Source organism: Ovis aries, chromosome 15 (genome assembly GCF_016772045.2).
Source record: "Ovis aries strain OAR_USU_Benz2616 breed Rambouillet chromosome 15, ARS-UI_Ramb_v3.0, whole genome shotgun sequence".
Lineage (NCBI taxonomy): Eukaryota > Metazoa > Chordata > Mammalia > Artiodactyla > Bovidae > Ovis > Ovis aries.
In genome coordinates this window covers 34,854,721-34,868,457 of record NC_056068.1, presented here as the reverse complement: position 1 = coordinate 34,868,457, position 13,737 = coordinate 34,854,721, and the positions used below count along the sequence as shown (strand labels likewise).

The following is a 13,737-nucleotide window of genomic DNA, read 5'->3' as shown; positions in this document are numbered from 1 at the left end:
GTGTAGAAACACAGTTTAACACCCACTAAAGGGAATGCTGGATGCTTAAGCCCAGAAGCCTGGGTGGTTGCATCTTCTTCAGTCATGACCCATCCTTGTAAAACCACCCCCGCATTTTAAAGGAAGTTTTAGCTACCAGCGCCTTCCCGGATGGCTCAGCAGTAAAGAATCAGCCTGCCAATCCAGGAGATACAGAAGACGCAGATTCGATCCCTGAGTCGGAAAGATCCCCTGGAGAAGGAAATGGCAAACCACTCCAGTATCCTTATCTGGAAAATCTCATGGACAGAGGAGCCTGGCGGGCCACAGTTATGGGGTTGTAAAGACACGGCTGAGCACGCACGGGCTTAAGCTACTGGTGTTTGCTTTATACCTCCTGGGGTACATGATTTTGTCTGCGTTAGGTTATGGGAGGCACCTAGGTCTGAGGAGCTGTGTCAAAGGGCTGTTTTGGGCACTGTGTGTGTGGGGTGTAGGGAGGGCTCAAGCTCTTGGCCTGAAGAGGAATGGTGTTTCTACTGCAGGCATCTACCTCGGGTTGTTCTGTGGCTTGGGCCCCCTCTACTACTCATGGTAAGCATGATTTGGGCTGTGTTACCAGAGATGCAGATGAAGGCAGGAGGAGAAGGGGACGTCAGAGAATAAGATGGTTGGATGGCATCACGAACTTGATGGACATGAGTTTGAGCAAGCTCCGGGAGTTGGTGATGGACAGGGAGGCCTGGTGTGCTGCAGTCCGTGGGGTTGCAAAGTCAGACGTGACTGAACTGACCAGAGATGCAATGGTTAGGATGGGGAGGGGAAAACAGGATGAGCAGAGAGGGGAGCTCAAGGATACAGGGGTACACAGGAATCCTCTGGGGCAACTACAGCTGTTCAGCCATCAGAAAAGAAGACTTGGAGAGCCTTCCCAGGGAGTTTGTGTTCTATTGCAGAAAACCCTGGTGTCCAAGGAGGATGGACTAGTTATTTTGTGTGGCTCAAAATATAGAATTGGTATAGACATGGAGTGGAACAGAGGCAGGCTTTGATTTCATGTATGGAAAAGAAAGTGAAAGAAAGTGTTAGTCACTCAGTCATGTCCACCTCTTTTGTGACCCCATAGCCTGTAGCCCACAAGGCTTCTCTGTCCATGAGATTTTCCAGGCAAGAATACTGGAGTGGGTTGCCATTCCCTTCTCTAGGGGATCTTCCCAACCCATTGCAGGCGGGTTCTTTACTGTCTGAGCCACCAGGGAATCATCATGCATGTATGGAAAAGTCAGTTCTAATAACCAGAGATGACCCTCATCTGTGAGGTGTCCATATCATGGTTGGTGGACCATCAGGGGTGCTATAGAGAGATTTAGGTTAAGATGACGTTGGGCATCTCTGCAAGACATCAGTGTGAGCTGTGATGTGCCCCGGTGCCTATGCTGCTGCTGCTGCTAAGTCGCTTCAGTCGTGTCTATGCTACTTTCCTTTAATCCCTCGGTGAGGTGGGGAGGTCATAGACACGAGGATTGGGAACCCTTTTTTCCCTCCTCAGGCTCTACTCTGCTCCTTCCCAGCGGAGGGAGTTGCTGGGCCCCCAGAGGTATCTCTGAGTCATCTCAGAGCTGGAAAGGCTAGGACTTGCCTCACATGGGTGGCCCCGAGGCCCCAGCTATTCCCTTTGCAGGAAGGCTTGCTCCCCACCTGAAGGGCTCAGCCTCCTGCTGTGCTCCATCCTTCACCTCCTCATACTTATCTCCCCCCAGCACTGCATTTGTCAGGTCTCTTTCTCACTCAGAAACCTTCTTCATTTTCCTATTGTGCATAGGCCTGTCCCAGACCTTGGGTTGATCTTGGCATTCAAGGCTCTCTGATCTTGTTCTCCCTTCCCCTCTTGGGCCTTTTGCTTTAACTCTCTGCTTACATAGAATTCCTACCCTTCCCATGATCAACTTCAATCCTGCCTCTCCCAGGCACCCTGCCGGGCCTGACAGAGCTCTTCCTTCTGAGCTCCTCTGGCTCCTACAACAGCCAGAAGGGTCTGTCCTGGGCCCCTCTCCAATGACTGGTGGGTTTCCCTTACATTGTCTGACACTGACCCCCTGGCAACTGACAAGGCTGCAGGTCCAAGACACCTGTGTCTGCACCCCAGGACTCAGTACAGCTAGTACTAAAGGAAACATAAAATGATAATAAAGCGATATGGAAATGGGCACTTCATGCTGGAACAGGTGTGCACTCCTGTCTCATGATGCCTGTGGAGTCTGAGGACAACTATTGTAGTCTCCCCAGTGTCTGGGCCCAGCATCTCCCAGTCACTACCTGGCTGACTTGTGGTATAGGTACTGTGCTTTCCCTCTGATGGGCCACCCTTCCCCAACTTCTGAATGTCCCTGTGTGTGGGATGGAGTGGGGGACATGTGATTCAGGCCCCTCTCCTTTTCAGAGGGGGTAGGATGTACGCTGCAGGTGCTAGTAGCCATCCGTCATGGGCGAGAGACAGGAAGACGGAATCCATCGGCCCTGGTGGCAAACACCTGGATCCAGCCATGCTTGAAGTAGTACACCTCCTGGTCTTCTCAGTCACATAGGATAAGAAATTCCAGTTTTCTAAAAGCCACTCTGAGTTGGGTTCTTGTCATTTGTAATCAAAATGCACTGATCCAGGGTACCTGGGGACCCACAATTTTAACCCAAGAATTAAAGTAAGAAGGAAAAGGGACCAGACTGTATGGAGATCTGCCACTTTATCTGATGTTATAATCACAAAAATACTATAACCTTGTTATGGACTGACTTACATCCCCCCAAAATTCATATGTTGGAGCCTCCAGTGTGGTAGGGCCAGTGAAGAGGTAATCAGATTAAATGAAGTCACAGGAGTACAGCCTCATGCAATATGTCTAGTATCCTAATAAGGAGAACGAGAGACCAGGGGTATGCACACAGAGGAAAGGCCATGTGAAGATGCAGCTAGAAGGAGAGAGCCCTCGGGAGAAACCAAGCCTGTGACACTTTGATCTTGGACTTCCACTCTCTGCTGCTGCTGCTGCTGCTAAGTCGCTTCAGTCGTGTCCAACTCTGTGCGACTCCATAGACGGCAGCCCACCAGGCTCCCCTGTCCCTGTGATTCTCCAGGTAAGACCACTGGAGTGGGTTGCCATTTCCTTCTCCAATGCATGAAAGGAAAAGTGAAAGTGAAGTAGCTCAGTCGTATCCAACTCTTAGCGACCCCATGGGCTGCAGTCTACCAGGCTCCACTGTCCGTGGGATTTTCCAGGCAAGAGTACTGGAGTGGGGTGCCATTGCCTTCACCCTCCACTCTCTAGCACTGTCAAAGTAAATTTCTGCTGTTTAAGCCACCCGGGCTATGGTGTTTTACTACGGCAGAACACAACCTAGCAGATGAAGACAGCCCTCATTTCACAGATGAGGAAAGTGCTTTCGGCCACACTCACACAGCTCCCTCAGGTCTACTTGATGCTAAAGTCAGACTGGATCCATGGGACCCATGGCCCACCCCAGTCCCTGCCCACCAGACCCACGACCTCTGGCCTCCAGTAGGAAATAACCAATCTCTTTATTTACAAGTGATTTACAGTTAGAAAACCCAGGCAGGAGAGTGCGGCAGGGATGGCACTTGGGTTGTGGTAGGTCACTTGTCAGCATGGACAAAAGAGGCAAAGACACTGTCTTTCCGGCTGAGCAGCTTCTCTGGCTTGTCGAACTCAAGGATGGCACCGCGCTTCAGGACAATCACCAGGTCTGCGCTCAGGATGGTGTGCACGCGGTGCTGGGCGAGGCAAGAGGGGCTGTCAGGGTGGTGCAGGCAGGGCTGGGGCCACTGAGGCATCCCTCCTGCATCTTGGAGGAGCAGGCATGTGGCCAGAATGTCCTGTCTCCATGGTGACTGCCCTTTCCCAAGGTGGGACTCCAAACCCTCCATCCACTAATGCCACCTTCTCCCTCACCAGGTCTCAGATCTGCTCAGAGATCCCCAACACTTGCATCTCCCATTTGCTCTGGAGAAGTAACCCTAGCCTAGCTCACAGGGCCTTGGGGCAGGGGTGGACCCTGGGACCTGGAGAAAGAGGGCAAGTCTAAGGGAAGTGTGGGTGCAAACCCTCCTACACTTCAAATCCTGCAATCCAGACTCCTTGCAAGCCTGCCAGACTGCTTGCCCTGCACTGCCTAGGGCGCTCTTTTGATTACCAGGTGCAGGTGAGCCCAGAGGCTGCCCCGCTGATGATAGCCTCAGGAGGCCAGCCCTCTCTCTGGGTGTCCCCCCTGCACCCCATCAGTGGGCCCCTTACCGCGATGGTGACCACGGTGCGGTCTGCGAAAGCCGTCATCACCACTTTCTGGAGGATGTTTTCCTGCCGGGTGGGAGCAGCAGCTGTTGGCTTACCTGCCCAGGGGGTGGGGTCTGGCCTGGCTACTGGCCCAGTTCCCATGTGACGCCAAACCCAGCCGTGCCCGCTCCCTGGGGCTCTAGTCCCTGCAGGACCAACCTGCTTCCCAGCATTCAGGGGCTGGGCTCTGCCTGTTGGGAGTTCAGCTGTGTGTGTGCATGTGTGCGTACATGCAGGCTATGAGTGTGTCTGGGTGTGCTGTCTGGTGGGGGATCGGTGTGAAGTCTGTGGGTCCCTGTGCAGCTTGTGAATATGTGTGTTATAAACATGCCCTAAGACTAACTGCAAGGAGATCCAACCAGTCCATTCTGAAGGAGATCAGCCCTGGGATTTCTTTGGAAGGAATGATGCTGAAGCTGAAACTCCAGTACTTTGGCCACCTCATGAGAAGAGTTGACTCATTGGAAAAGACTCTGATGCTGGGAGGGATTGGAGGCAGGAGCAGAAGGGAACGACAGAGGATGAGATGGCTGGATGCCATCACCGACTCGATGGACGTGAGTTTGAGTGAACTCCAGGAGTTGGTGATGGACAGGGAGGCCTGGCGTGCTGCGATTCATGGGGTCGCAAAGAGTCGGACACGACTGAGCGACTGAACTGTAGACTAGCTGAAATCAGGGTCCCTCAGTCTTTGCCTTTTCTGCCCCAAATGATCCTTGATGCTAAAGGCAACCTGAACTTCAGGACTACTTTCTGAACTTCTCCCTAACACCCCCTGGAAACCCTCTGCAAGGCCCTGGCCCCATGGGTGTGCCCAGCACCGACCGTGGCCATGTCGATGGAAGCCGTGGCTTCGTCCATGATGAAGATACTGGTCTTCCTCACGAAGGCCCGGGCCAGGCAGAACAGCTGCCTCTGGCCCTGGCTGAAGTTCTCCCCGCCTTCCGTGATGATGGCATCTGAAAACAGCCCCAGGGAGCTCTGAGTTAACCCTGCGTTGTGAGTTGAGTGGATGGAGTGGCTTGTGTGGGAACGTGTGTACAGCGGCTAACATGTAGGTGTTTATCATGGGTAGAGGTGTGTGCAGGGTGGCTGCACTTTACACAACACGGGAATTCCAGGAGTTACAAAGAGAAGAGCATGCCCTGCAGTTATGCGTGGCTGTGGCCCTGGGCAGTACTGGGAGGAGGTCTGAGCAGAGTGTGTACATCAGGCATATGTGTGGGCCATGGTGGGGTAATTTTCTGAAGCCAAGGCTTGGCCGGCCTCCACTGCCCCAGGGGTTGCAGCAGGTACACCAAGGCTCTGCTGACCGCCCCACCCCCACCTCCACCCACCCGCTGGGTTGGGGACAGACTCTTCTCAGTAGCCTTGATGAATAAGCTGTGCCTGTGATCCCTGAGTCGGTCTCTCCTTCCTCAGGGTGGAACAGAGCCAACAGGTGGGTCGGGAGGGCAGGGCATGGTATCAGGGACTTGCAAGCTTTGTGTCACAGTGACCCTTACTGTCCCCCCTGTGCCCTGCAGGAGGGGCCAGATCCTGAACTGACCAGTTGTGTGACCTGGGACAAGTCACATGACCTCTCTGAGCTTCTGAATGGTAACAGGTAGAACTCAATGGTTTCTGGGGTCCTGCCAGACCCTAGACTCTAAACTCTGGGTGAAGTTAAGATGTGGGTGTGAGTCGTCCGTCCCTAGCCCTTACAGGTGTCCATGAGTGCCTGGCCAGTGCTCAGCCAGGAGTAGTTACCAAGGCCTCCTGGTAGCGCCTTCACCACCAGCTTCAGCTGGGCTATCTCCAGGGCCTCCCACAGCGTGCTGTCGGAGCACTTCCGCTCTGGGTCCAGGTTAAATCTGGAGAGTGACACACAAAGCCCTTCGGGAGGGGAGCAGGGTCCTGGCTCCATTCCCAGGGTACGTGCAGTGGGCAAGGCTGGAAAAGGGAGCAGTGAGGGACCCGATTGACTTGGGGGCTTGGCTGGGAGGGGGCAGCAAGCTGCTGGCTGTGGGAGCGGGAAGGAAAGCATCCCAAGCCTGAGGAGTGGGAGACCCCTACCTGGGCCCAGCAGGAAAGAGAAAGGCATGGAGGTGCAGCTCTATAGAACCAGTGCCAACCCTTCATGCCAGAGCTGGAGCAGGGCTGCCCCTGGCCTTGCCATTCCCTCCTCTCTCTGCCCAGATCTAGAGGAGTGGAGCTGGGCCTGGGGCTGGGGTGGGCCTGGCAGTGGGGTAGGGGCTCACCGGATGGTGCCGCTAAAGAGGACGGGGTCCTGCAGGATGATGGAGAGGCGCGAGCGCAGGGTGTGCAGCGGCAGTTTGGCGATGTCGATGCCATCGATGATGATTCGCCCTGTGTGCAGACAGTGTCACAGGCAGGGCCCCAGGGAGCGGGGAGATGATGGCGCTGCGGACAGGGTCCGCCTGGGACATGGGTCCCAATGAGGATGCAGAGGAAGGTAGCGATGGCTGGGTCTCCTGCGACTTCTGAGCAAACCCAGGACTGAGATCCCGTCTGGTGGCTGTGGGATGCCTGTCACACGGCTCACCTTCGAACATGTCCACCATGCGGAAGAAGGCGAGAGAGAAGGAGGACTTCCCACTGCCTGTGCGGCCGCAGATGCCAATCTGCAAGGAGAGAAACGGCCATGCTGTGGGCACTGGGGTGGCTGGGAGCCGTGAGGGCTGGCTCTGGGCTGTGCGGGCATGGGAGTGTCTCTTCAGCCAGGGCTGGTCCCGGGTTCGGGCTTGTTTCCTGCAGTGGCTCCAGAGGGGGCTCCAGCTTGCCTGGCTGCGTGTGGCTGTGGCTGTGTTGGGTACAGGGCCTCAAGGGAGTTGGGGGCACTGGGGGCACTCTCAGCAGGGTGTGCCGGGAGGGCACAGGGGTGGCCGAGTGTGGTGTGCAAGGTGTGCCTCCCCTTAAACTGGACTCATCCCTTACCCCATGGCTTCCTGCCCATGGATCCCTACAGAAAGCACCATCAGGGACCAACCCAGAGACAGAGATGGCGATACAGAAGGACCCGAGAGGCAGGGACAGAGTATATTGAAAGGTCAGGGAGAGTAAGACGGGCAGCCACCGACAATGATGGAGTGAGAGAGACAGGAGGAGAGGCGGAGGGGGTCAATCAAAGTCAGATCAGAGTGCCAGACAGGGGGCTCCCTCCCCAGGACAGGCCCTCGCTCTCTGCCCCAGGACTCTGCCCTGAAGTTCGGGGACCAGTGTCCTGGGAGAGCCCCTGGCCGTTTCAGGGGGCCCTGACAAAGCGCCTCTGAGCCCGCAGAGTCTGTGGTGTCCATCTCCATGGTGGGTGAGTGGGGGCAGCAGGAGGAGAAGGGGAGAGGCCCAGGGCTGGGAGACTGGGGGTCTGGATGGGTGTGAGGTCTGGAGGGCCCTGATGGTCAGAAGGTGACCCTAGGTGTGTTGTCCAGCTCTCCCCACCCCTACCTTCTGTCCGGGGGAGATGAGGGCGTTGACGTGCTTCAGCACCGGCTTCAGGGAGCTGTCATAGCGTACACTCAGGTTCTGGATCTGGATCTTGCCTTGGTCCGGCCAGTTCTTGGGGATCAGCGATGGTGCTGGGGACCAGTGTGGGGGGGCTCAGCTGCCAGGCATGGGCCACAGCTGGTATCTGGGAGTGCCTCCCCCCACCCCCAGGTTCCTCGTGCCTCCTCAACCCAAACACACATCCACGCTGGGCCATTTCTCCGGGAGTCCTCCTGCGCCCCTCACCCAGCAGTCCCTCGTAGCTCTCCGCTTCGGTTTTCAGCAGCCCGTGGATGCGTTTCACGGCCCCCAGCTGGAGCTCCATGTCCGCCAGGTTCCTCACCATCCAGTTGAGGTAGTTGGACACCTGCGGGGAGTAAGCCAGTCACCTGGTCCCATTGGTGATCCCCTGGCCCTGTCCCTGGGCCCTGGGATGGCTCTTCTTACAGCCCAGGGTACCTTCCCTGGGGGTCACAGTGAACGTGGATCCTCACCCAACACCCATCTGGAGCCTAGGCCTGGATGAAGGGGTGGGGACCTGCAGGGAGCCCTCCTACCCACACGGTCCCTCTGGCATCAGACTCGGTGTAGCCGGGGGGTGGGGGAAAGCCCAGGAGCGTCTCAGTCGGGGGGAGGGGGTGCCCTGATGTCTGCTGCTGTCTACTCCCTCTCCTGCCCCGCCTGTCACCACTCACCATTAGGGCATAGGTGAGGCCCAGGCCCACCAGGCCGGCAGAGAGCTCCTTGTGCAGGGAGTTGGAGATGGAGGTCACCGCCGCGATGAGGACCACACACGCACCAATGTACTCCTGCAGAGGGAGCGGGGCTGGCCTGGGCCCTCGGTGGGCGCTTCGGCCACAGCATGCCCCGCCCCAACCCACACTCGCTCCCTTAGGACAGAGAGCAGCTCAGCTGAGACTCAACCCCAGCCCCACACTGCACATACACAGTCAGACACGCAGGAGGGCGTGAGGGCTGGAGCCCCGGGAGACATCGTGTGCACGCAGCAGTGCTCCCCCACCCCCATGCCCAACACGCACAGCTCACCAGCTGGCCCCACGTGCCATATGGCCCACTGCAGACACACACACCTGTCACAGCTCAATGCACAACTGTTCTTTCTCAGACACACAAGCCTCCAGGCAGTGAGAGAGGGAAGAGGAGGCTAACGGCAGACACAGGGAGGACCCCCAGGGTTGGGAGACGCAGGAGGCTCGACACCCACCCCCGGGTGTGCTCCTGAGTCGGCATCCATCCTTCCTTCCTGCCCTCTGGCCCCTGTCTGGCCCTTGCTCTGGCAGCACAGCGCTATCAGAGCCCCCTGTCCTGGGCTGGGGGGTAGGGGGAGGCACTTGCCATGCGGACTTCTAGCCACCTGTTGGCGGCCGTGAGGAAGAGGGAGGCGATGTTGTTGGAGTCTGTATATTCAAGGAGCTTCTGCTGGAACCGGGTCTCGTACCTGGAGGGAGCATCAGGAGGGTGAGGGGGAATCATCTTGGTCCATGTAGCCCCTGGGGCCCTCCTTGCCTGCAGCCGTGAAACATACCACCTCTGCCACCTGATGTACGCCACTCCTCTCTGGAATGCCTTCCCCGCTCCCTTCTTATTCATACCTGTCAAGAGCGCCACCTCCTTCAGACTCTTGTTTTCACTCCAAGACCAGTTCTCCTCTGTAGGGCTTCCCTCTTACACTAAAGGGCTCCTCCACCCAGCCCGTTGCTCAGGCCAGAAACTTGATTCACATCCAATCCCTCAGTCCTCTTCTGACTACCTGCCCTTGCCTCTCGCCTGCTTCCTGCCCACCACAAACTCACCTGGACTATAGCATCAGCTTCCTAACAGGTCTACCTGCCATCTCTCTACAGTCCACTCTCCACACAGCAGCCAGCATAAGCTTCCCAAATCATGAATCGCATCCTACCTCTCCGATGCTAAGAATATGAAAGACTTTTTAGGATAAAGAACCTCCTCCTTGCCTGTGGGAACCAGCCCCTGCCAACCTCACCAGCCTCCTTCCATGCCATAAATCCCCTTGCTCACTGCGTTGCAGCCACAGAAATGACAGCAAAGTAATTTATTACATTGCTTGCCTTTTTTTCAGTTTTGTGACAATGCCAAGTTCCTCCCCACCCAAGGCCTTTTATCATGCTGTTCCTTTTGCCTGGAATGCTTTCTCCTCTGGTCTACCCAAGGCTGATTCCTCTCAACCTTCAGGCTTTACCTTAAATGACATCTCTTCAGAGTGGCTTTTCCTGGCCTATTGTTCTCCATCTCTGCAGCCTGTTTGTTTCATAATCTCTGCTCATTAATTTCTCTAGCTGTTTATCATCGACCTCCCTCACTAGACTGTAAACTCCATGAGGATAGAGACCTTGTCTGTTTTGGTCACAAATGTATCTCCAGCACTTATGTGTGCTCAGTGGCTGAGTCGTGTCTAACTCTTCGTGACCCTATGAACTGTAGCCCTCAAGGCTCCCCTGTCCGTGGGATTCTCCAGGCAAAGATACTGGAGTGGGTTGCCATTTCCTCCTCCAGGGATCTTCCCAACCCAGGGATCAAACCCACATCTCTTATGCCTCCTGCATTGGCAGGCAGGTTCTTTTCCACAAGAGCCACCTGGGAAACCCTATCCCCAGCACCTGGCACTGTCAATAAATATTTGTTGAATGAACGAACCTTCTCCTATCCCTCTAAGACAGATGGGATCTTTCTGTGCAAGGAACTCTGGAGGCTTCTTTCCTGTTCTCGTGCCCTCCTCATATTCTCCCTTGTGTTACTCTGTATGGACCTGCCTCTTCTCTCTGACCAGCCTGGGCTCCTGGTATCACTCTCCTTGGCCACCTCTTCAGACCTTGGGCCGGGCCTACAGGAGGGGCCAGCTGTGCTTGTTTGATGGTGAATAAAGGAAAACCATCTCAACATGGTCTCAGGGAAACAACTGAGGGGACTCAGAGGGACTCAAGATGGATCTTGGTGGGCATTTGCTTTTCACTCCCAGAAGATGTTTGTTCTGCTTTGATTATTTCTGGGTGAAGGGTCTGCATCAGAACCATGTGTCAGAGGAGAGCAAAGTGAATATCTGGGGTGTGAGAGGGTGTGATTGCCCAACCACAGGGTAGATGTGTGTGTGGCGGGGTGATGTGTCCTTCGGGACTGTGAAACCACATGTCTGAGGGCTTGAGTGAGTGAGTGCATGTTGGAGATGTGTACGTGTGAGTGCTTGTGTAACTGGAGAGTCTGAAGCGTGTGTGACTGGCCTGAGGGGTGGGTGTGCATGAAGGTGCAAGTGAGATGGGGCTTCTGTGATAGGTGTGTGATGATGTAAGGAATGTGGAAAGAGCCCCAGATTTGGGGTCATGCAGAACCAGGCTAGAGTCTGAGTATTACTATTACTGGCTATGTTTCAGGACTGAAACTAAGTTTTTCTCATGGGGCTAGTAATAGTTCCTTCGTGAGCTGAAACAATCACTCAGTGTTGGGCATCCTTGAAACTTTTGAGGGGAGAAAAAGTAGGGCTTCTAGGAAAACCAGAGGGTCAGCCAGACCTGGGTCCCAAGCCCGGAAGCAGCTCTCACTGTCTGTGTGACCTCGGGCTGGTTACTCAGCCTCATCTGTAGAACGGGGCTTCTCCGACCTATGCCACAAGGTTCTTGTGAGGATTAAATGTTATAATCCACACACATGCCTGGCACACAGGAAGTGCACAATCAATAAATAAACACTAGTTTGCTCTTGGCAGGGCAGGCTGCTGGGCAAAAGCCAATGAATTCAACACCTTCAGGGATGATTTTAAAAAGTCCTTCATTCAAATTTAAAAACCATCCACTGTGTCAGTGCAGGGTGGAGTAGGACTCTGGGGGAGCAGTTTCTCTAGCGGACCACAGGCTTGGTTGAGGTGAGTTGCAGGATGCTGGCATCCACGCAGATCCTGTCGAGGGGGTCTGGTCCACTCAAGGAAAGTCACAATCTCTCTGCCCCAGGCCCAGCCTGAAGGCCTCCAGGATACCAATTCTAAGAGGAGCATCACCAAAAGTTAGAGTAGAGGCTGTCCTGGCAGTGTTGAGGGATCCAAAGGGTGGAAGAACTGGGGAGTTCAGACTGGAGAAGAGGACAAAGCTGGGAGGAAACCCTGGAGTCAGGCCAGGTTCCAGGGAATATCCGTGGGGAAGACAGCACAGGCTCACACAGAGGCAGGGGAAGTCCAGGGAGAAGGGCCAAGGCCAGGGCAGAGTTTAGCTTTGCTTTACTTGGATGAGACCCCAAAGAGCACTTCCCATTGGCCCCAGATCCCCAAGGAGTGAACTGGGGCTGTGGTGTGGCACCAGGAGTCCGGGCAGCTGGACTTTGGGGGTTGGAGGGAGGAGATACAAGCCTTCTCAGACCCACTCCTTGAGCCCTAGGATTCCTGGACACAAGGCCCGTGTCGCATGGTTATTGTCATGCCCCATGCAGCTGTGTCATTCTAAAAATAACCTAGAGTCACTCTCTGAGGCTTAGAGACCAGGGCCCAGAATCTGGGTCAGATGTCTCTCCAGAGGAGAGATGCTCTAATTTTTCAGACAGAGACTAAGGTGGGGAGCAACAGCCCTAACCCCCACTCCCAAGGCAGCCTCAGGTGCCCCTGTCAAGCTGAACATCACAACTCAGAGTATCAAGAGGATGGCAGGGCACTGATGTTTGAGGGGAGTTTCTGTAGCCTGGTGAACTCTTATTTACTCTTTGAGTCCCAGCACTAATGCCACCTCCTCAGTGAAGGCTTCCATGACTGCCTCCCTGCTATGCTACCATAGCCTTTCTTTCAGAGTACTTGGCACAGGGGTTTGTCCTGGCCTGCTCAAAGCTTAGACTGTAAATGCCTCCAGGGTATGGGCTCATCTGAATTATTTCCATCTTTTCAGTGCCTGGCAAGGGGCTGGGTGAACACTCAGTAAATGTTTGTTGAATGAACAAGCCAGCTTCAAATCTGGACTTTGTGGAACCTTACAGAGAACCTCAATTTTCTAACCTGAGAAATGGGAATCATCAAGCTTTCCATGTCAGATTGCAGGGCAGAATGAATGAGTACTGGCATGGAAAGTACTCAGCCTACCTGTGTTTGGCTCACAGTAGTGTCTCAATGAAAGATGGCCTCAGGGCTGGCCCACACCCTGTGAGGGCCTTTCCAGCATAGATTTATGAGGAACTGTCTTGGCCTTGTCTCTTTTCACGTTTTACCTTAGTTCACAGAGGCCCTGGGCTTGGCTCCAGGTCTGAGAGTCTCCCCTCTGGATCATGCAGCTGGAGCCCAGTGGACCTGACCCCTCGTGTGAACCGGCCTCAGGGCCTGATGAGGGGCTGGCAGACATGTGTTCTGGGCTTTCCTAAGCAGAGCCCTGAGAATCAAATCCCATGACCCGTGACTCTGGCTCCATCCCCACCCCCCTACCCTCCAGGGTGAATCTGGTACCTGAAGGCCCGGATGGTAGTGAGGCCTTCCACAGTTTCAGCGAAGTGAGAGAGCAGCGGGAGCTGGGTGGTGTCGTCCAGCTGCTGCAGGTCCCTGTGGGGGAAGTGGGGAGCAGAGCCAAATGGTTAAGAGGGTAGCTCGGGGCTCAGCCTGGGTCTGAATCGTAGCTCCACCCCTACTATTGTGGGGCCAAATGGCTTCACCCCTCCGGGCCTCAGTTTCTCACCTGTGAAGAGGGAAGAGGAGGGTACCACCCCATCTCGTTCATGCAGATGCTTAAGCAGAGCATGTTGAAGGGTTACCATTAGCCTGCATGTCATCCACCTCATGTCTGCATCTGTCTGCTGGCTTTGCTGCAGCGCCTCACTCTGTGGTGAGGCTCTGCAGGCAGTGTTGGTTCCCTTTCAGAGGTGAACAACCTTAACAGCCAGGCAAGGGAACAGGAGGACCAAACTCCCCAATAACCACCACAGGTGCTGGCAC

At 55.2% G+C, this 13,737-nt stretch overlaps 1 protein-coding gene across 4 annotated transcripts in view; it reads right to left on the bottom strand.

Moving 5' to 3' along the window:
- Positions 1 to 3,534: 3,534 nt before the first annotated feature.
- ABCC8 (ATP binding cassette subfamily C member 8) overlaps positions 3,535 to 13,737 on the bottom strand; it is an 81,162-nt gene continuing 70,959 nt past the window's right edge. For 3 of the 4 annotated variants that reach the window (XM_015100983.4, XM_042233013.2, XM_042233014.2), the window contains exons 29-39: positions 13,255 to 13,347; positions 9,165 to 9,267; positions 8,504 to 8,617; positions 8,055 to 8,175; positions 7,770 to 7,900; positions 6,871 to 6,949; positions 6,566 to 6,674; positions 6,075 to 6,178; positions 5,151 to 5,284; positions 4,287 to 4,349; positions 3,535 to 3,766 (exon numbers count right to left, since the gene is read on the bottom strand). In XM_015100983.4, coding sequence (XP_014956469.2) covers positions 3,629 to 3,766; positions 4,287 to 4,349; positions 5,151 to 5,284; positions 6,075 to 6,178; positions 6,566 to 6,674; positions 6,871 to 6,949; positions 7,770 to 7,900; positions 8,055 to 8,175; positions 8,504 to 8,617; positions 9,165 to 9,267; positions 13,255 to 13,347 — 1,189 coding nt within the window. In that variant the 3' untranslated portion in view covers positions 3,535 to 3,628. Of the gene's footprint in view, positions 3,767 to 4,286; positions 4,350 to 5,150; positions 5,285 to 6,074; positions 6,258 to 6,565; positions 6,675 to 6,870; positions 6,950 to 7,769; positions 7,901 to 8,054; positions 8,176 to 8,503; positions 8,618 to 9,164; positions 9,268 to 13,254; positions 13,348 to 13,737 lie in introns of those variants that run through there. The other variant, XR_006056342.2, reaches the window with a different exon arrangement.